Raw genomic sequence first — 21,014 nt, forward strand, 5'->3', positions numbered from 1 at the left:
TAGCTAATTATAGCCATGGCTGGGAATTTAGCTCCGGTGCTTGCTGGGTTCATAGTGCACTATGCTAAGAGCACCCTACATAGCACTTGGAGAATTATGGGTAACCAATGATCCTACGCGACAGCATGCAGATGGTTGACCATTCTTCACCACGCTGCTCGGTGGAGCTTAGTAAAGGAGCAATCGTAACTCCAGCCATGTTCCATCTGCTGCTGGATGAAGCCCCCAACGAGCGTCTCCACCTCTCAAGATCACAATATAACGTGCTTAGCATCTGCACGTGAACCAATTCATCGCTCCATATTATGACGGTAATGATGAACACAAGTACAACTATATACACGAGGAGTCTTAGGCACAACATATGAGGTCGGCAACTGCTCACGAGTGGGAGATTCCTGGATGTGCGGGTACGCCGATAGATCAACGGAACAATTATATCAGAGGTGTGTCAATCACCGAGTCACTCAGCGCGGCTGGAGGTGGTGGTCCCGTGATTCCCCCTCGCTTCCCCCGTGATTCCCCCTCGCTTCCCCCGCGGTTCTCCGGCGCTTCTGCGGCGCTTGCTTGGTGCCCCGCGGCCACGCTCTGCCGGCCGGTGCCTCCGTGCTGCTGGAGCGCTTGCTCCATTGTGGAGTAATACTCCAGCGCCTTGCTCACCGGCTCCACCAGCTGCTCCTGCACGCGCTCACACACGGTCGTGGGAACGCGGCGACGGTGGCACCACCACCACCACCACCACAGTGGAACACGGCTTGTTTTATTATCACTACTCTGCTTGTTTAGCCAGAAAAGCCTTGCGGAACCACGTGTCCCTTTTTCAGGAGGGTCCTGCCAAGTTTACGCACCCGGGGGCGATGATCGACAACCTCTGCTTTAAAGCGGCGAGCGCAGGGACAGAGATAGAGGGGCAGCCGTGCCCTTGCTGGCTCGACGCCACAGCTAGCGCGAGGGCTCCTGCTAGAACGGGCGTCGGCAACCTGCGGCTCCGGTGCCGCCATGTGGCTCTCTGACTGCCCCCTTGCGGGGAGCCGTTTAAAAAAAAAAATGGAAATGTTAAACATAATTTAATGTAACAATAATGTATTAAATATGGCAGGGAATGGGGTCACTATGAAATGTCCTGGTGACAACAAAGTGTACAGTCAAACTGTATTGTTAAACAATAACTAAAGGGGAAGAAACTAAATGGACGCAGTTTATTCCATCACCTATTTTTATTTGTCAGAATGTGTTGTCATCTGCTGTGTACCGGCTGCTATGTTTGTGTTCAAGTAGCTCTGCGTATGATGCGGCTCAAGAAAGCCCCTTTTACGGGGTATTTGGTCTACTCCACACCGGCCCAAATCGTGACAATCCATCGAGTGTCCGTGTGTGTGGATGGTTTCGGTGGCCACCCCCGTGCTCGCAAGCCCGGGAGCCGAGCGGCAATAGTCCTCAATGATGGGCCGTGTTCACCAGCCGTGTTCACCGGCCGTGTTTACCGGCCGTGTTTACCGGCCGTGTTCACCAGCCGTGTTCACCAGCCGTGTTCACCAGCCGTGTTCGCCGGCCGTGTTTACCGGCCGCGTCTACTGGGCCGTGTTTGCCAGCCGTGTTCACTGGGCCATGTTTACCGGTGCCACTGCTCCTGGTTATTTTCATGCAAAGGTTGTCTTTAATGTTAGCCTGCGGTTTGATTTCATGTTTACGAAATGAGTTCTTTAGACTTTTTTAATAGCCATTTAACAAAAGTGACAAATGATTGGGATTTTTTTTTTCATCATGAATTATGAATGAGCCTCTTATATTGCTCACATCAAAACAAACATGGACACAATGCACCAAGCAAATTTGCTGCTGGAGTCCAGTGAATTAGCCTAGCCCGTGAAAGATGCGCTCCATTAATGAGTCTCAGCAATTAATGGCAAGCAAAAATAAAATGCACCTCATTATCAGCACACCTGGGCTTTCGTAAACACGATCCTGTTAAATTATATATACCGGTTCCTGGTTTTCAACCTGGCAATTCAGTGCCTTTGACGGCCATTATGCATCCAGTGTGAGAGAGAGACACCCAGGCTCGAGGCTTGAACCCAGGGCTCGCAGTGGTACCGCCTCGGTGTCTCCGACATGGCATTGTGAATCTCAGAAAGAGAGCGATTGCTAGGACCCAGGGCTTGAACTAAGCTCCCAGCATCGCTAGCTCAGTGTCTCCAACATGAGAGAGATAACCAGGCCCAGGGCTTGAACCCAACTTCTCTGGCTCAGTGGCTCGGATATGACCATTGTGAACCCAAGTGAGAAAGAGACCCCGGGTTGTAACCCAGGATCTCAGTAGAGCCACCAAGGCCATTGTGAGCCCATGGTCCGCTGCGTTGATGAGGTGCCGCCCACCGACCTGCAGGGCCGGGAAGAGAGTGGCGAGCGCCACGAAGAGCGGCAACAGCACGTGGCGGATGAAGTTGACTTGCGAGGAGGAGCGCGACACCTTGTCGCGATCCATGAAGGGCGACACGGGCAGCCCCTCCAGCTTCTCCACGTCGCTCTGAGGCACACGTGCAGGGGCAGCGGCAGCAGCAGCGCGAGAAACAGAAGTGTTTCAGTGACAGCAGCAGCAGTGAGCGGTGCTGGTTAGGTGTGCACTTGTTGGTCGAGTCCCCGACTGCTCTGTGCTCTGTGCTGCACTGGGAGAGTCCTCATTAAACGCAGCAGCCACGTTCCGCCTTGCGCAACACACCGGAACGATCCCACGCTCGCGGCCGGCACTTTCCCAACCGATGGCCGACAACGTCGTCTCGCCGCCCTCGTGAACCCGGCTTTAATCACAGGCGACGGCTGCCTGGATTCACAGCCGGGATCTCACGGTGACCCCGAGCGAGGCGAGACTCCGCGCGTGCCGCGACCGCCGACGACCATGTCGGCCGGTGACGAGCCGCGGGCCTCACCTGAGAGAAGAATTCCTGCAGCAGGCAGTCGAGCCAAGGCTCTGCCACCTGCATAGGCCTCGCCTCGTTGGAGATGTCGCTCACCTTGATCATGATCATCATGAGCTGCGGACAGACGGCTCGTGTCGGTTAGCACGCACCCAGGCACGTGTGTGTGTGCCTGAATGTGTGGTGCATCTGTCAGTCATCACAGTCAACCCGTGGCACCTGGGTCTGTCCCATGACCTGCCAGCAGGCCTTCAACACTTCACGAGCCCTTAAAGTGCACACAGCCTGGCACAGGCGCCGTGGTGACATCACCGCCACTTAGTGACAAATGGCGGTTGTTGTTGAATGTGTGTGTGCGCCACCCGCCTCCTCACGTGCCAGGCCGGCCTTCGTAGGTGCTCGCTAACTGCTCGTACCCCAACAGTCTGTTAAAGGCCGTACGGTACTGATGCTGCTGGACAATAGTGATGTGGAAAGCCAAATTAATGGACAAAACATGAATTTGACTTTACAATCGTTTCGCCCGTTCATTCTTTACTTGCCCAGGATGCAGCCCTGGGTCCAATAAAAGTGCTCTTGCGTGACCTTACAGAGCACATTTAACATCGTTGCCTCGCTGATCTCGTCAAGGAGCATAAATTATCACGCAAACTCGGCTCATCCTCGCAGTAACGGCTTTTGGCTAACCATCGAACAAAGACGGTCACTGCATCGTACACATTCAGATGCACTTCTGTGGCCGCCTGGAACGCTCTTACTTCCGATATTAGGAAGCCACTGGAGCTACGCACTTTAAAATCATCTAGATTTAAAACTCATTTCTGAAGAACTGCTTTTTGTCGTTTGTTGTCCTTCGAACTCACCTCCGATTAGTAAGGTTGGCTACGCACAATGCGAAAGAAGATCAAGATACATACATCTTACGATGCGTCAGTCATCTTTCGGGAGCTAAACATATACCAACGCTTGCACGGGTCTTGCTGCCCTGACCAGCGCAAGAGCGTTGAGGGCATTGCGGTGTGAGCACAACACCGGCGCCAGCGTCGTTTTTTCTTCTCGTCGCTGCGGAGGGCTCGCGGCGTCACCCCGGGGCATGCGACGCAGCGCTCACCACGTCCGTGTGCTCCCTGTTGCGGAAGTCAAAGGTGGGCAAGATGGCATTGAAGGAGGCGAGAATGTCGTTGTGTCGCCCCATGTCTGTCGCCAAGATGCACCTGCGGGCGGCAGGAGGCAGCGGTAACGGGGCGACAGAGGAGATCCAGAGAGAGGGAGGGAGGGAGACCCAGACCCGGTACGCAGTGGTTCGTGACCTGGGCGGTGCAGGCTTGACGACTTCGCTACCCGAGTTGACGGTCCCCGCGGAGCTGAGGAACGGCTCGCCGTGACGCCACCGACGCTGACTTACAAGAAGCCCATTCACCAACGTCAATATTGAGAGACGCTGGGGTCGAGCGCGTGGACAGCTGACGAGGAACGCTTGGCCAATTTCTTCGATCCACTCTCATCATTTAAAAAAAAAACACACTGAAGGAGCTTGACGTCATCCAGAACGGAGTGGCCCTTCTTAATCGGCACCTCACTGAACGGTGCACAGGACAGTCCACTCGTGAAGGATGATCAATGGGATGCGGCGCATCATCTCTCCTCCGCTGCTCTGGAAGCACCCCCCAAACACCGCGACCTCCGTCCACGAGAACAACAAGGGCACCGGCCGCTGCACGGTGGGGACGTGCAAATGCCACCACCACCCCCAAGATGCACTGCAAGTCGCACACCCCATGCGGACTTTAACGTTCACCGCCGCTCGTTCACCATCACTGGGTCAGAATCCTGGAACTCGCTGGGAGGTGGCACGGTGGTGGCACTGCCACCACCACCATCACTGCTACCACCATCACCACCACCACCATCACCGCTACCACCATCACCGCCACCACCGCCACTACCACCACCACTATAATGGCTGCTGGAGCTCCAGGGAAAGGCCCAGCACCAGCACCACCCTCTCAGTGCGACTCGGGGTGGACGATGAATTCTAGATTACCAGCGACGCCCACATCCCGAATATTTAAGACTAAAATATTCTGACTGTCATCTTATTAGGCTGGTTGTATTTACTGGCGAAACGTCGTACTCGAATGATAAATATTGTGGGTTGGCTCTCCAACACACCGGTGTGCTGTACTCGTAACGAATTGGCACGTTCTGTTTACGTGACAAACCTTACTAGTTGGCTGTCTCGAGTGGTGGCGGGTTTAACGACACATTGATATTCACATGATCTAACCCAAAAAAACCTGTATTATGGAGGGAAAAAAATACGCAGACGTATTACGCGGTCCCCTGAATGTGTGGAATGAATACTCACTTGATCATGCCCTCACGGACTCTCTTGTACTGCTCCTTGGTCAAGTTTCGGAAGATGTTGCTTTCATGCTGCAGGAACAGCGAGCTACGGTCATCGCACGGCAGTCACGGCTCGATTGCCCCTCATAAACAAAAATACGATTCCACAGCCCTGGCTTAACAAGTACAGCGCTCTTGATTGTATCCGTGAAACATTCTCGTGTTGGGCCCGTGGGTGGTCGACTCGCACGGCCTCTGCTGTCGCGAGGCTAGTGGATGGATTGATAATGGATGGAGCGTCACCTCCTCCAGCAGTTCGAAGGCCACGGCGCAGTGGTGGTTCTCCAGCGGGGAGATGTCGTTGTAGCGCAGGGCGAGCTCGGTGCGAGCGTTGATCTGGAAACAATAACGCGATGGAAAACACTCACTCACCCACTCGCTCTCTCACCTACTGATCCACTCACTCACGCACTCACACTCACTCGCTCGTCTTCTCACTCACCCACTCACTCTCTCACCTACTGATCCACTCACTCACGCACTCACTCACGCACTCACACTCACCCACTCGCCTTCTCACTCACCCACTCACTCTCTCACTTACTGACCCACTCACTCTCTCACGCACTCACTCTTTCACTCACCCACTTACTCTCTTACTCACCCACTTACTAATGTGCTCACCCTCTCACTCACCCACTCACACTCAACCACTCACTTTCTCACTCACTGACCCACTCACTCTCTCACTGATTCTCTCACTCACCCACTCACTCTCTTACTCTCCCACTCTTTCACTCACTCACCCACCCACCCACTTACTCTGTCATTCTCACACTCACTCTCTCACTCACCCACTCACTTACCCTCTTACCTAAAGGTAAACAGTGACTAATGCCATCATCCCCAACAGTTATGGTCATTGTCATTACATTCAACATCATAACCGCACCTCCGATTAGCACAGTTGGCTACGTACAGTGTGAAAGAAGTTTAACATACATACAATATCACCATCATAATTATCACCGTCATCATCATCACCACTACCATCACCACTGCAGAGCAGCTTGAACCGTGCCAGTCCCACGCAGAGGGAAGACGCCACGGGGCTCTGTGCGACAAGGAAGCGCTGCCAAGCCGCCCACCGCGACCCCCGAGGGCGTGGCGGCGTGCGAGCACCTGGTAGGCGTTGTTGTATCCCGGGTGGTCGAGGTCGTGGCACACGGAGGACGTGAGCATGGCCAGCAGGTCGATGTGCTCCATCTTGCTCCGCAGATCCGTGATGCAGATAAGTCCGTACATCTGTGAAGTCATCGTCGTCGTCGTGGTAGTCGGCCACCGTCGCCATCACCACGATCGTTGTTTGTTTCCTGATGACTGTTTTTAAATTGGCGCCTGAATAGTTACCTAGTTGTATCTATTGAGTATCAGACAAACCCCTCAATAATAATGATCAAAGACGTACGACTCAATAAACTAAGATTGTTATCACGGCGGCTGAAACCCGGATTCGAACCCAGGTATTGGCATTGCCGGCTCAACAAATTACAAACAGAAAAGTAAGTAAAAAAAAATCGACTTGGGAAGAGATTGGGATAAGGAGGGGGGGGGGGGGCAGTGCCAAATTAAGCTAGTGCGGGGCCTGTAGCATATGTTATAAAGGGGCCCTAAATAATAAAAAACACGTAAATATTAAAACACAAATTTTTAACTTACATAGTAAAGTTATTGTATTTTTTTCATTTGCTATACAGCCAGATAATCCGACAAATCGCACACTTTAAACACCCAGTCGTTCATAAAAGTTGAAGGCAGTATAGTACTCTAGTAATAGAGCAAGTGCAGAATCACTGAACCAGAATTGATAGCTTGATAGCATTTAGCGCGGGGCCCTTGAAAGTGCGGGGCCCCTAGCACACGTGGCTACTTGTGCTTCAAGCAAGTTCAGAAGGCCTCTTCCGTGGCCGTGCGTGGGCTCCCGCCTCACCATCTGCGAGACGCAGAAGCAGTGCTGGAAGTTGTGGAAGGGGATGTGGTTGTAGCGCGCGTAGATGCGCAGCAGCAGGCGGCGCAGCACGCGCCGCTCCACGCCGAACGCGGACACCAGCTCCAGGTCGAGGAACATCTGCAGCAGCAGCAGCAGCATCTCGGCATCCTCCCACTGCCTGCACGGGGCACGTGGCGGGCACGTGGCGGGCACGCGGTGGGTGACGCGCCCAACGGCAACGGGCGACGAGGGGTGACGGGCCGGTTAGGCCGTGTCTCACGAGGCTCGATGTTCACGCTTAACCCCTTACCCGCACACAAGATAAAAACTAAAACTATAAAAATATATATTTTGCCAGTCAAGGCCCACTGAGCTGTGTAGCTCTTTTTCAGGAGCGACCTGGCTATCACAAAGGACAGCTCAACGAAGTGGCTGATCACGTGGAAATATCTATCAGCCAAATACTTTAAACGCACGTTGATTCTAAATGTGGACCCGGAGAGAAAACCACGTGACCACGGGGAGAACGTGCAAAGTCCAAATATACTACAGGCATCAGGGTCGAAATCGAACCCACGACCTCCTGCATACTAGGCGAGGTAGTTAACATCTCACCACCATGGTACCCTTCTTGCTGTTGTGCACGGGAAGGAGTCGAATGACAGCGTGGGTGTTGTACTGCGAGGCGACCGCGCGTCACCACTTTGTGCAGAGCGAGTGGACACCGTGACTTTATAGAGAGAGTGTGTGTGTCTCCCTCTGCGTCTGTGGGTCTCTGTGTAAGTCTATGGGTCTCTGAGTGTGTGTGTCTCCCTCTGAGTCTCTGGGTATCTGTGTGAGTCTGTGGGTCTCTGTGTGAGTCTATGGGTCTCTGTGTAAGTCTATGGGTCTCTGCGCGAGTCTATGCAATGCAATTACAATGGAGGTTTTCTTTTGTGAGCATATCTATTTTTTAAAGATGATGACCGTGATGAGGACGACCCTAACGATGACAATGGTGATGACGACTGTGACTCTAGCGATGACAGTGATGGTGATGATCACCGCGACGACGATCGCCGTGACGACGACGAGGATGATGGCGATGACGTACCAGTTGTCAAAAGTTGGCGTCTTGAGGCAGCGTCTGACCTCCTCCGTCAACTCGACGTCGCTGCAACACACGCACGGGCGACGACGGATCGAGCGCGCGCGTCGCGTTCTCGGTTCGGCTGCCGTGCACCTCCGTACCCGCGGCCGTCACACCGCGGCGAAGAGGAGTCGAGCCAAGGGACACGATTGGGACAGGGAAGGGATGCCGTGATGGAAGTCGCCAAGGCGGAAGAAAGCAGGAGGAGGGCCGGGCAGGCACGGGAGGGGGAGCAGGAGGGGGAGAAGGAATGGCCGGGCCGAGATGTCGGGAAAGAGAGGAGAGGGCCTGCCAGGTTGTCGTTGCTGCCGTGTGATCCCAATTGAGTGGCGATGTGCAGGTCAGTTGTCAGCATTTGGATGTTGGGCCCATACCAGTTGCATGTTTTGGGTTCTTTCGCTTTATGGGAGGAAACCAGAGAACGTAGGGGAAACTCAACACGGGCAGAACACGGGGAGAATATTCAAACTCCAAATATACAGCAGCAGGCGTCAGGGTCGGGATCAATCCCACGACCTCCTGTATACAAGGCGAGGTGGTTAACATCTCGCCACGGCGGTGCCCTCCGTGAGGCCTGAGCGGTCTCACGGAGCGAGCCGGCGGGACGCGGGGACGCAGGGACGTGGGGGTGTGGGGACGTGGGGGTGTGGGGACGTGGGGGCGAGGGGACGAGGGGGTGAGGGGGCATGGGGGCGAGGGGGCGAGGCGACGCACCACACTTGCAGGAAGCGCTCCTCGACGCGGGAGCACTCGGCGCTGGTCTTCCTGAGCAGGCGCCGGTGGTAGAAGGGGGAGAGATTTGCCGCCTCCTGGTTCAGGTCCTTGAAGAGGCCCAGCCAGCTCAGGTGCTCCACCGTCTGCGGGGACGACGGCGACGACATTTGAGCAGTGCAGACGTGAGCGGTGCAGACGCAGTTGGGCAGGTCGTCTCGCTGGGACGTCCGTTCACTCTCGGAGACATAAAATGATTCAGAGCCACGATCGGCGCTAACAATTGACCAAGCTCTGTGGGCCTATATTGGGATGTCTGGCGATGGAGGGTGTGTGGGGGGGGGGGTAACACTCAATGTCCATAGAGATGGAAATTAACCCGCTTGCTGTACTGCCATCGTACCCTGGCGAGGCCAGGAAACGCAACATCGCCACCCACGGGTATGGAGGAAGTTTCCCGAGCGCTCTGTGTGCGATCCACCAACCCCTGCGTGCGAGGCCACGTGCAGCACGGACTCGAGCGCCCGGCCCGTGGCAGAGGGGCGGCAGCGACAAGGGGATTGACGAGGCCGGTGGAGGGAAGCAGGAAGAGGTGAAGGCAGTAAATGGGACGGTGGGAGGAGGTGAGATTGTTCGGGGGAATGCAAGTGGGTGGAGGTGGTTACCACGGTTGGCTACGCGCGGTGCGGGGGAAGTCCAACAGGCGTGCGGAGTGGGAGACATTGGGGGAGGCCTTTGTCCAGCAGTGGGATGTAAAAACGGCTGAGAGAGAGAGAGGGAGGAGAATGAGGATGAAGGCAGCGCGAGTTGACAGCCGAGGCATCCGCGGCTCCTGCCGTGTGGAGGTGAGCGGCTGGACTCACCTCGAGCTTCTTGCGAAAGGTCGCGACCTCGCGCTGGAGGTCGAGGAGGCCCGGAGGCCGGTCCCCAATGCCGGCCACAGCCGTCCTCTCCAGGCTTTCCACTCTGCTCGCGGGACACGCGGGCGGACGCACGCACGGGCAGGCAGGCAGCGAGACAACGTACAGAGTGAGACAAAGCACAGGAGACGATGAGGTAACGGACATCGAGATAGACAGTTGGGACAAACAGAGCATGAGATAGACAGGAAATGAGACAAACACTGAGGCAACGGGCAACCATCGATGGGATATCCACTGAGACGGACACACAGATAGACAATAAACAAGAATTGTGATATTGAAACAAGCGAAAGACATTGAGATTAAATAGACAGACGGATGGACATAAACCCATTGAGACAGCTACGGTGACAATCTGACATAACAAGACAAAGGTGGAGAGGGAGACCGACAGTGAGATACCATTACCTGACAACCCACACGGGGAAACCGTATGGGTTGACAGGTATAGGACCCCCAGATTGTCGCTGCTCTGCTTCTCTGAGGTGTTTCACCAACGTCACGAATCAACCCTCAGCACGAACTGATGGTACTTCCCCCTCCCCCCCCTCCTCCTGCCCCCCTCCTCCCCCCCTCCTCCCTCCTCCTCCTCTTCCCTCCTTCTCCTCCCTCCTTATCCCCCCTCCTCCCTCCTCCTCCTTCTCCCTCCCTCCTCCCCCGTCGCCCCTCCTCCTCCTCAGCATGGACACACCCTCTCACCTCTTCTCCAAGTCCAGGAGGTCAAATCCCAGCGAGGGGATCAGCTTGGGACCTGCATCACGCGGGCCCACAAGACAGACGAACGGGGCAAGTGCTCCGTGCTGGTGAGCGTGCAGGTGGTGAGCGTGCAGGTGGTGAGTGTGTGGGTGGTGAGCGTGCGAGCGGTGAGCGTGTGGGTGGTGAGTGTGTGGGTGGTGAGCGTGCGGCTGGTGAGCGTGCGGCTGGTGAGCGTGCGAGCGGTGAGCGTGTGGGTGGTGAGTGTGTGGGTGGTGAGCGTGCGGCTGGTGAGCGTGCGGGTGGTGAGTGTGCGGGTGGTGAGCGTGCGGGTGGCAAGCGTGCGGCTGGTGAGCGTGCGGGTGGTGAGCGTGCGGGTGGTGAGCGTGCGGGTGGTGAGCGTGCGGGTGGTGAGTGCTGGGTGGTGAGCGTGTGGGTGAGGAGCGTGCGGGTGGTGAGCGAGCGGCTGGTGAGCGTGCGGGTGGTGAGTGTGTGGGTGGTGAGCGTGCGGGTGGTGAGTGTGTGGGTGGTGAGCGTGCGGGTGGTGAGTGCTGGGTGATGAGCGTGTGGGTGGTGAGCGTGCGGGTGGTGAGTGTGTGGGTGGTGAGCGTGCGGGTGGTGAGTGCTGGGTGGTGAGTGTGCGGGTGGTGAGCGTGCGGGTGGTGAGTGCTGGGTGGTGAGTGTGCGGGTGGTGAGCGTGTGGGTGGTGAGCGTGCGGGTGGTGAGTGCTGGGTGGTGAGTGTGTGGGTGGTGAGCGTGTGGGTGGTGAGCGTGCGGGTGGTGAGTGTGCGGGTGGTGAGTGAGCGGCTGGTGAGTGCTGGGCGGTGAGCGAGGGTCTCACACTGCGAGGCCACCACTATGAGGGAGTACGGCTGCTCGCTGCTGTTGGCTGCCAGCGCCGGGGAGACGTTGACGAGGTGTCCGCTGGCGTTGTACAGCTTCACGATGTCTCCCGGCTTCGCCTCCGCGGCCGCACGGAACAGCTCTGCGCGAGATCGTCGTCGTCGTCGTCATGATCAAGATCCACGCGATCGGGTTCATCATCACGACCATCATCACGATCATCATCATCGTCGTCGTCATTGGGTTCTTCGTGATTATTATCATCAAGATCGTCATCAATTAGCATCAGTATCATACTTGTGTGTGTGTACACGTGCATGTTTATGCACCTAGCAAAGGCTATATGGGAATCTTTGTCTGTATCTACGCACGTGTAGACGTGTGTAGGTGTGTGCGCGTGTGCTGTGTGAGTGGGGAGCGGCGCTGTAGCGGTGAGTGCGCTGAACTACAAATCCGGCAACCCGAGTTCCCGCTCACGACCACACACGATTATCTGAACTGGTCCTGGGCCTCCCCTAGGTCGACTCAGCATAAAATGAGTACCTGGTGCGGTGTGTAAACATCGCCACTGGGGAGACAAATGCGGTCGGGCGTGGTGCTGGCCACCCACCACCTCGTGTGCCGTGCCGGCCTTCACAGGTGCTACTCGCTAACAGCACTTGCCCCAACAGTCTGTTAAGGCTATAAGGGGGATCTTGGTCTTTGTGGTGTGTGACACACACGGGCACGCGCACGCACGCGCACGCACGGGGCTTGGTGCGCACCGACGGCACAGACGTTCACGAATCAGCTGCCACACTCGATGCTGGGAGGTTCGTCTAATTGGGCGCGATGACCTTTTGGCAGACGGATCCCGCTTCCTTGGGACGTTTGGTCAGGTTCCATCGATGAGTGTTCGGCTTCGCGTGTGCGAGGAAACCGGAGAAAACCCACCACGCATACAAGAGGGCGACACTCGACACTATGCACGGATAGATGCAGGAATTCACTGCTGTCCTGCCATCTCCTGGTCACACCATGGCGCTTGCTCGTAGTAATGAGAATATCAGTAATAATAAGTAATAATAAGAATATTAGTAATAATAAGTAATAATAAGAATATCAGTAATAATAAGTAATAATAAGAATATTAGTAATAATAAGTAGTAATAAGAATATTAGTAATAATAAGCAATAATAAGAATATTAGTAATAATAAGTAGTAATGAGAATATTAGTAATAATAAGCAATAATAAGAATATCAGTAATAATAAGCAATAATAATAATATTAGTAATAATAAGTAATAATAAGAATATCAGTAATAATAAGTAATAATAAGAATATTAGTAATAATAAGCAATAATAAGAATATCAGTAATAATAAGTAATAATAAGAATATTAGTAATAATAAGCAATAATAAGAATATTAGTAATAATAAGCAATAATAAGAATATTAGTAATAATAAGTAATAATAAGAATATTAGTAATAATAAGCAATAATAAGAATATCAGTAATAATAAGCAATAATAAGAATATTAGTAATAATAAGTAATAATAAGAATATTAGTAATAATAAGCAATAATAAGAATATTAGTAATAATAAGTAATAATAAGAATATTAGTAATAATAAGCAATAATAAGAATATTAGTAATAATAAGCAATAATAAGAATATTAGTAATAATAAGTAATAATAAGAATATTAGTAATAATAAGCAATAATAAGAATATTAGTAATAATAAGTAATAATAAGAATATTAGTAATAATAAGTAATAATAAGAATATTAGTAATAATAAGCAATAATAAGAATATTAGTAATAATAAGTAGTAATGAGAATATTAGTAATAATAAGCAATAATAAGAATATCAGTAATAATAAGCAATAATAATAATATTAGTAATAATAAGTAATAATAAGAATATCAGTAATAATAAGTAATAATAAGAATATTAGTAATAATAAGCAATAATAAGAATATCAGTAATAATAAGTAATAATAAGAATATTAGTAATAATAAGCAATAATAAGAATATTAGTAATAATAAGCAATAATAAGAATATTAGTAATAATAAGTAATAATAAGAATATTAGTAATAATAAGCAATAATAAGAATATCAGTAATAATAAGCAATAATAAGAATATTAGTAATAATAAGTAATAATAAGAATATTAGTAATAATAAGCAATAATAAGAATATTAGTAATAATAAGTAATAATAAGAATATTAGTAATAATAAGCAATAATAAGAATATTAGTAATAATAAGCAATAATAAGAATATTAGTAATAATAAGTAATAATAAGAATATTAGTAATAATAAGCAATAATAAGAATATTAGTAATAATAAGTAATAATAAGAATATTAGTAATAATAAGTAATAATAAGAATATTAGTAATAATAAGCAATAATAAGAATATTAGTAATAATAAGCAATAATAAGAATATTAGTAATAATAAGTAATAATAAGAATATTAGTAATAATAAGCAATAATAAGAATATTAGTAATAATAAGTAATAATAAGAATATTAGTAATAATAAGTAGTAATAAGAATATTAGTAATAATAAGCAATAATAAGAATATTAGTAATAATAAGCAATAATAAGAATATTAGTAATAATAAGTAGTAATAAGAATATTAGTAATAATAAGCAATAATAAGAATATTAGTAATAATAAGCAATAATAAGAATATTAGTAATAATAAGTAATAATAAGAATATTAGTAATAATAAGCAATAATAAGAATATTAGTAATAATAAGTAATAATAAGAATATTAGTAATAATAAGTAATAATAAGAATATTAGTAATAATAAGCAATAATAAGAATATTAGTAATAATAAGCAATAATAAGAATATTAGTAATAATAAGTAATAATAAGAATATTAGTAATAATAAGCAATAATAAGAATATTAGTAATAATAAGCAATAATAAGAATATTAGTAATAATAAGTAATAATAAGAATATTAGTAATAATAAGCAATAATAAGAATATTAGTAATAATAAGTAATAATAAGAATATTAGTAATAATAAGTAATAATAAGAATATTAGTAATAATAAGTAATAATAAGAATATTAGTAATAATAAGTAATAATAAGAATATTAGTAATAATAAGTAGTAATAAGAATATTAGTAATAATAAGTAATAATAAGAATATTAGTAATAATAAGTAATAATAAGAATATTAGTAATAATAAGTAATAATAAGAATATTAGTAATAATAAGCAATAATAAGAATATTAGTAATAATAAGTAATAATAAGAATATTAGTAATAATAAGCAATAATAAGAATATTAGTAATAATAAGTAATAATAAGAATATTAGTAATAATAAGTAATAATAAGAATATTAGTAATAATAAGTAATAATAAGAATATTAGTAATAATAAGTAATAATAAGAATATTAGTAATAATAAGTAGTAATAAGAATATTAGTAATAATAAGTAATAATAAGAATATTAGTAATAATAAGTAATAATAAGAATATTAGTAATAATAAGTAATAATAAGAATATTAGTAATAATAAGTAATAATAAGAATATCAGTAATAATAAGTAATAATAAGAATATTAGTAATAATAAGTAATAATAAGAATATTAGTAATAATAAGTAATAATAAGAATATTAGTAATAATAAGTAATAATAAGAATATTAGTAATAATAAGTAGTAATAAGAATATTAGTAATAATAAGTAATAATAAGAATATCAGTAATAATAAGTAATAATAAGAATATTAGTAATAATAAGTAATAATAAGAATATTAGTAATAATAAGTAATAATAAGAATATTAGTAATAATAAGTAATAATAAGAATATTAGTAATAATAAGTAATAATAAGAATATTAGTAATAATAAGTAGTAATAAGAATATTAGTAATAATAAGTAATAATAAGAATATTAGTAATAATAAGTAATAATAAGAATATTAGTAATAATAAGTAGTAATAAGAATATTAGTAATAATAAGTAATAATAAGAATATTAGTAATAATAAGTAATAATAAGAATATTAGTAATAATAAGTAATAATAAGAATATTAGTAATAATAAGTAATAATAAGAATATCAGTAATAATAAGTAATAATAAGAATATTAGTAATAATAAGTAATAATAAGAATATTAGTAATAATAAGTAATAATAAGAATATTAGTAATAATAAGTAGTAATGAGAATATCAGTAATAATAAGTAGTAATAAGAATATCAGTAATAATAAGTAGTAATGAGAATATCAGTAATAATAAGTAGTAATAAGAATATCAGTAATAATAAGTAATAATAAGAATATTAGTAATAATAAGTAGTAATAAGAATATCAGTAATAATAAGTAGTAATAAGAATATTAGTAATAATAAGTAGTAATAAGAATATTAGTAATAATAAGTAGTAATAAGAATATTAGTAATAATAAGTAATAATAAGAATATTAGTAATAATAAGCAATAATAAGAATATTAGTAATAATAAGTAATAATAAGAATATTAGTAATAATAAGTAATAATAAGAATATCAGTAATAATAAGTAATAATAAGAATATCAGTAATAATAAGTAATAATAAGAATATCAGTAATAATAAGTAGTAATAAGAATATCAGTAATAATAAGTAGTAATAAGAATATTAGTAATAATAAGTAGTAATAAGAATATTAGTAATAATAAGTAATAATAAGAATATTAGTAATAATAAGCAATAATAAGAATATTAGTAATAATAAGTAATAATAAGAATATTAGTAATAATAAGTAGTAATAAGAATATCAGTAATAATAAGTAATAATAAGAATATTAGTAATAATAAGTAGTAATAAGAATATCAGTAATAATAAGCAATAATAAGAATATTAGTAATAATAAGTAATAATAAGAATATTAGTAATAATAAGTAGTAATAAGAATATTAGTAATAAACGTCGTGCATGTTGGCACACTCATAAATCAGCCAAGAACATGAAACCAGTCCACGTTTTCCAATATGGGGAAACACTGACCTTGAAGACCCGTTGGTCAAAACATTGTTTTTGTTCGCTCCGCTGCTAAACACACAATCATTAACACGTCGCGAGACGCGGACTCATTAAATTCAATGACAGACCGCGTCTACGCTCGAAGAGAAAACGGATTCGTTAACTCAGCGAGGGTAGCAAATCCCATAATTGTCTAAAATTGTCCGCTAATCCCCCGCACGCGTTCTCTGTGGCACCACATTCGACACACTACTGACGACACATGCACGCGAATACCGCACGAGCGATGGGTTTCGGATGGAAATATTCCGATTTTTTTTTAGATGCTCAAGGGAAATGCTGGATATCGTTAAGATTTGGGATCGTTTAGGGGCAGCGGGTCAGCAACCAAAATAACAAGAAGAGCCATCTTTTGCGAATTCGGTAAAATATTGAAACCCTCAATATTTTAAAGAGCCGCAATGCACCGTGTGGTGAATACGAGACGGCGGTGGTTCTCAGCACGTTGGGGATAGCTCAGGACCGGTCCAGACATCGTTCGCCACTGATGTTCGTGCAACCGCAGCTACTGATCAATGTGCAGAGCCGTCCCGAGGCGAGCGACCTGGGCCCCGCGCTTTGGGGGGCCCCGTGCTTCGACGTCACGGTGTCAGATGTAATACTTCCAGTTTAGTTTGAAGTCATCGGGTGGGGGGGGGGCACACAGTGGGGTTTGCCCAGGGCCCCCGCACCCCGCCTAGGGACGGCGCTGTCGACGTGTGCGTCACGACTTGGACATTGAGTTCGCGCTGGCTTTGCGGTGGCTAGGAGATGTTGACTACCTCGCCTGGTATACAGGAGGTCGTGGACTCGATCCCGACCCTGACGCCTGCTGCTGCTGTATATTTGGAGTCTGCGCGTCTCTCTCTCCCCGTGGTCGCGTGGAGTTTTCTCCGTCCACATTTAGAATCAACATTCACGCGTTGAGATGATTTGACTGCTGCTGCTGCTGTCCACGTGACAGGCCGCTTCGCCGAGCTGCCATTCGTGATGGCCAGCTCGTTTCTCAGTGGGCCTTGCCGGGTAAAATAAAACGTCTTTCGTTTTTATGTTTTTATTGAACTCAGTGTCCCAGCCGGGCGCCTTCACCAGCCCAGCGGTGGCACTGGCACCAAGAGACTGGCGTGTCAGGGACTTGTTAGTACTACTACTGCTGCGTGGCGTATGAGTGGTGATGGTGAGTGGTGAGTGCTGAGTGGTGAGGATTGTAGAGAGATGATGAATGGCTAGTGGTGAGTATGAGTACCAAACCATTGATTGTTGTTGGAGTGGCGATTGTGGCGAGGGATTTGTGGCGAGTGTGTTAGTGCGGCGAGCATTGTAGATGGAGAAGGTGCGAGTGGTGAGTGTAGCGCGATGTCATCTCCACTCACCCTTCACGTCATGGGCAGAGCTGCCCCTGTTGAACATCACCCTCTCTGGTCGCCCACCCACGCGGAGGTGAATCACCGCGTCTTCCTCCATCCCTCCGAGCCTCGCTCCTCCTCCCTCGACCTCCCGGCTCCTTGACGTGCTCCCCACTCCTCCTCCTCTTCACTGCCCACCTCGTCCTCCTCTTCTCTGGGCTCTGCCAATTCTGAGACTCGAATGAGAGCCACGCGCACGCGGGGGGCGTGGCTCCACGGGGAGGAGGCGTGGTCTCCCCTCCACGGGGGAGGAGCCACGGGGCTTTTTGCATCTTCTTAATCAGCAGCAGTAGCAGCGGTGATCTCTCCACTGCTGGATGAAGATGTCCTCCCAAGCCGTCGCCACGTACCACAGCCCGGTGGTGCAACAATCCATCTGGCTCCTGCACACTTGCCAATTATCTCGTCTTACACGGATTCATATCGCACCTTAACCCAAGGCGCTTTAGATCAATTATACAAGTGAACGTAAGGTGATAGTGGTTTACATCAAGTGGGGCTATTGAAAGTCGTGGTGTAGTTGTGGTGACAGCAGGTCCGGTGGGACTGGTTTAGGAGGGTTTTGGGTAGTGATAGGTGTAGTGAAAGGGGTTGGGGTAGTGGTAGGGGTAATAATAGTGATAGAGGTAGTGATAGGGGTGGTGGTGGTAGGGGTGGTGGTGGTAGGGGTATGGGTGGTGGTAGGGGTGGTGGTAGGGGTAGGAGTGGTGGTAGGGGTAATAATAGTGATAGAGGTAGTGATAGGTATAGTGATAGGGGTGGTGGTGGTAGGGGTGGTGGTAGGGGTATGGGTGGTGGTAGGGGTGTGGGTGGTGGTAGGGGCATGGGTGGTGGTAGGGGTATGGTTGGTGGTAGGGGTAGGGGTGGTGGTAGGGGTAGGGATATGGGTGGTGTTAGTGGTCGGGGTATGGGTGGTGGTAGGGGTAGGGGTGTGGGTGGTGGTAGGAGTGGTGGTAGGGGTCGGGGTGTGGGTGGTGGTGGTGGTATGGGTGGTGGTAGGGGTAGGCCTGGTCTTAGCTTGAGGACGGGGTTGTTATAAGGGAGGAACGGAAGCTGCAGGTTGTTGTTGTAGTGAAGATGGTTGCTCTGTGTGCTGCAGGCGGAGTTGGTTCCAGTGGAGGGGAGCGAGAAGGAGCAGCAACGAGGGCGCGAGACTGGGCGCAGGGGAGCGAGGGAGGCGCAGGGAGAGAGAGGGGGGGGTAGAGAGGGGGGGGGTAGAGGCGGGGAGAGTGGAGGTCAGGGAGGGACAATTCCCGTGTCCCCTCCCTAGTGGAGTCCTCTCGAGTCTGTGCCCACCTTTGGCTGCCTGTCCATCGTGAGTCTCGACCTTCGGGCGACATTTCCCAACGAAGCCCCCTTGTTGGTCTCAACGGCGACCGCGGCGTCTCTCTCACGTGCGGGTTTGTGTTTGTGTGTCTCGGGTCCGCGCTGATCCTCGTGTGGTCTCGCTGTGCGACTCCCCTTCCCCGCGTCTCGGCGCACTCCGACGTCTCTTGCTCCGTCTGGCTTCGTCACCGAGGGATGATTGGACATGGCAGGGCCCTCCCGAGACAGAGAGTCTCGGAGCTCCGTGAGGCTTGCCTGTTTGTTGTAACTTTCTCTCCCGCCCATGCTGGACGACTGTGAAAAAGAGCTTCATAGCTCATCGGATTTCTCCAGGATCAATAAGGGGCCGTCCATAAATGACGTCACGCGATTTTGGACGATTTATGACCCCCCCCCTCGTCACACGGCGTCACAAAAAGTCTGACCCCCTCAAATATGACCTCACAAAGCTCTGCCCCCCCCAAACCATATATCAATTTTGAAAATAAAACATGCTTCAAATCGCTTTAAACTATCGTCATTGTAGTGCGTATTTAATGTGGCGCTGCACTCTGATGTTGTAGGAGTGTTGTTATAACAATTAGCGTTGTTATAACAATTCTATATTTATTTAAAGTTGCGCATTTTGATGTGACGTCACATTTCTCAACCCCCCCCCCCCTCGTCACACATCGTCACACATCGTCACAAATGTCTGACCCCCCCCCCCCTAGGTGCGTGACGTCATTATGAACGGCCCCTAAAAGATTCTGATTCGGAGTTTCAATTAACAATAATCACCATCCATACGCCAGACCTCAGAAGCAGCAGTAGAAGTAGCGTCCAGCAGATGGCACCAGGCACCTGGAAATCTTCACAAGATTTGCGTGAAACTGAAGTTGAGCTCTGGGGACAGCAAACACCATTGTGCCCTGGCACACTGTGGGTTCTGAAGCGTTGAGTCCTGAAATTTGATTTGTCTTGGCACATAACAATAATTTCATCTTGTGACGCTGCTGCTGCCGCTGCGCAGTTTTCGCTCCCGGCTCTCGTAGAGAGAGAGGGCGACTCAGCGGCGTCAGGGGGAGCCACAGACGAGGAGCGGGGAAGGCAGCAGCAGCAGCAGCCACGCGGTGAGGAGCAGTCGGCGCTACCAACAATTGCCCAAGCTCAGCGGTCCTCTATTCATTCAGGTGTTATTCGTCAATTAATGAGCGTTTACATGTGGGAGAAACCCACGCGTGCGAGGGGGCAACACTCGATGCGATGCAGATGGAACAGGTCGAGTCCACGCTTTGCTCTACCGTCGTCTCCTGGCGAGCCAGGCAGAGCACGGCTCCTGAACACCCACAACTTCTGTCTGTAATCCACCAACCCTCCACGCTGCCTCCACAGTGCTGGATTACAAGCCGCTTGCAGCATAGCCCCCACATCCTTCAGCAAGTATTAAACTCACAATCTCACAGTAATAATACATTTATGAAGCACCTTGCATCGAGGATATCAAAGCACTAAGAAACAGCAGAAGCAAATACTCAGCATGAAAATAACTCATGAAACAAAAATATAAAAACAATAAAATATGCTAAATGCCATAAATAATATGTAAAAGGACAGTGCGCTGTGCGATTCTTTTTTACATCTTGAAGCCTCATCGAGTCTCAAGAGGGGAAGGAAGAGAGAGGGAGATGGAAGAAAAGGAGCGAGCAG

The 21,014-nt window shown here is 47.5% G+C and overlaps 1 protein-coding gene across 1 annotated transcript; it reads right to left on the minus strand.

Moving 5' to 3' along the window:
- Positions 1–381: 381 nt before the first annotated feature.
- On the minus strand, positions 382–19,532 carry LOC144945140 (high affinity cGMP-specific 3',5'-cyclic phosphodiesterase 9A-like). Its single transcript, XM_078873425.1, has 17 exons — positions 19,394–19,532; positions 18,043–18,169; positions 16,683–16,687; positions 11,538–11,692; positions 10,714–10,757; positions 9,955–10,057; positions 9,095–9,237; positions 8,345–8,404; positions 7,252–7,429; positions 6,444–6,566; positions 5,565–5,657; positions 5,284–5,351; positions 4,027–4,129; positions 2,928–3,032; positions 2,381–2,527; positions 531–678; positions 382–398 (listed from the first exon to the last, which is right to left on the minus strand). The coding sequence occupies exons 1-17, from the start codon at positions 19,530–19,532 to the stop codon at positions 382–384; spliced, it is 1,758 nt and encodes a 585-aa protein (XP_078729551.1).
- Between the last annotated feature and the right edge of the window lie 1,482 nt (positions 19,533–21,014).

The sequence above is a fragment of the Lampetra fluviatilis genome, chromosome 36 (assembly GCF_964198595.1).
Source record: "Lampetra fluviatilis chromosome 36, kcLamFluv1.1, whole genome shotgun sequence".
Taxonomy (NCBI): domain Eukaryota; kingdom Metazoa; phylum Chordata; class Hyperoartia; order Petromyzontiformes; family Petromyzontidae; genus Lampetra; species Lampetra fluviatilis.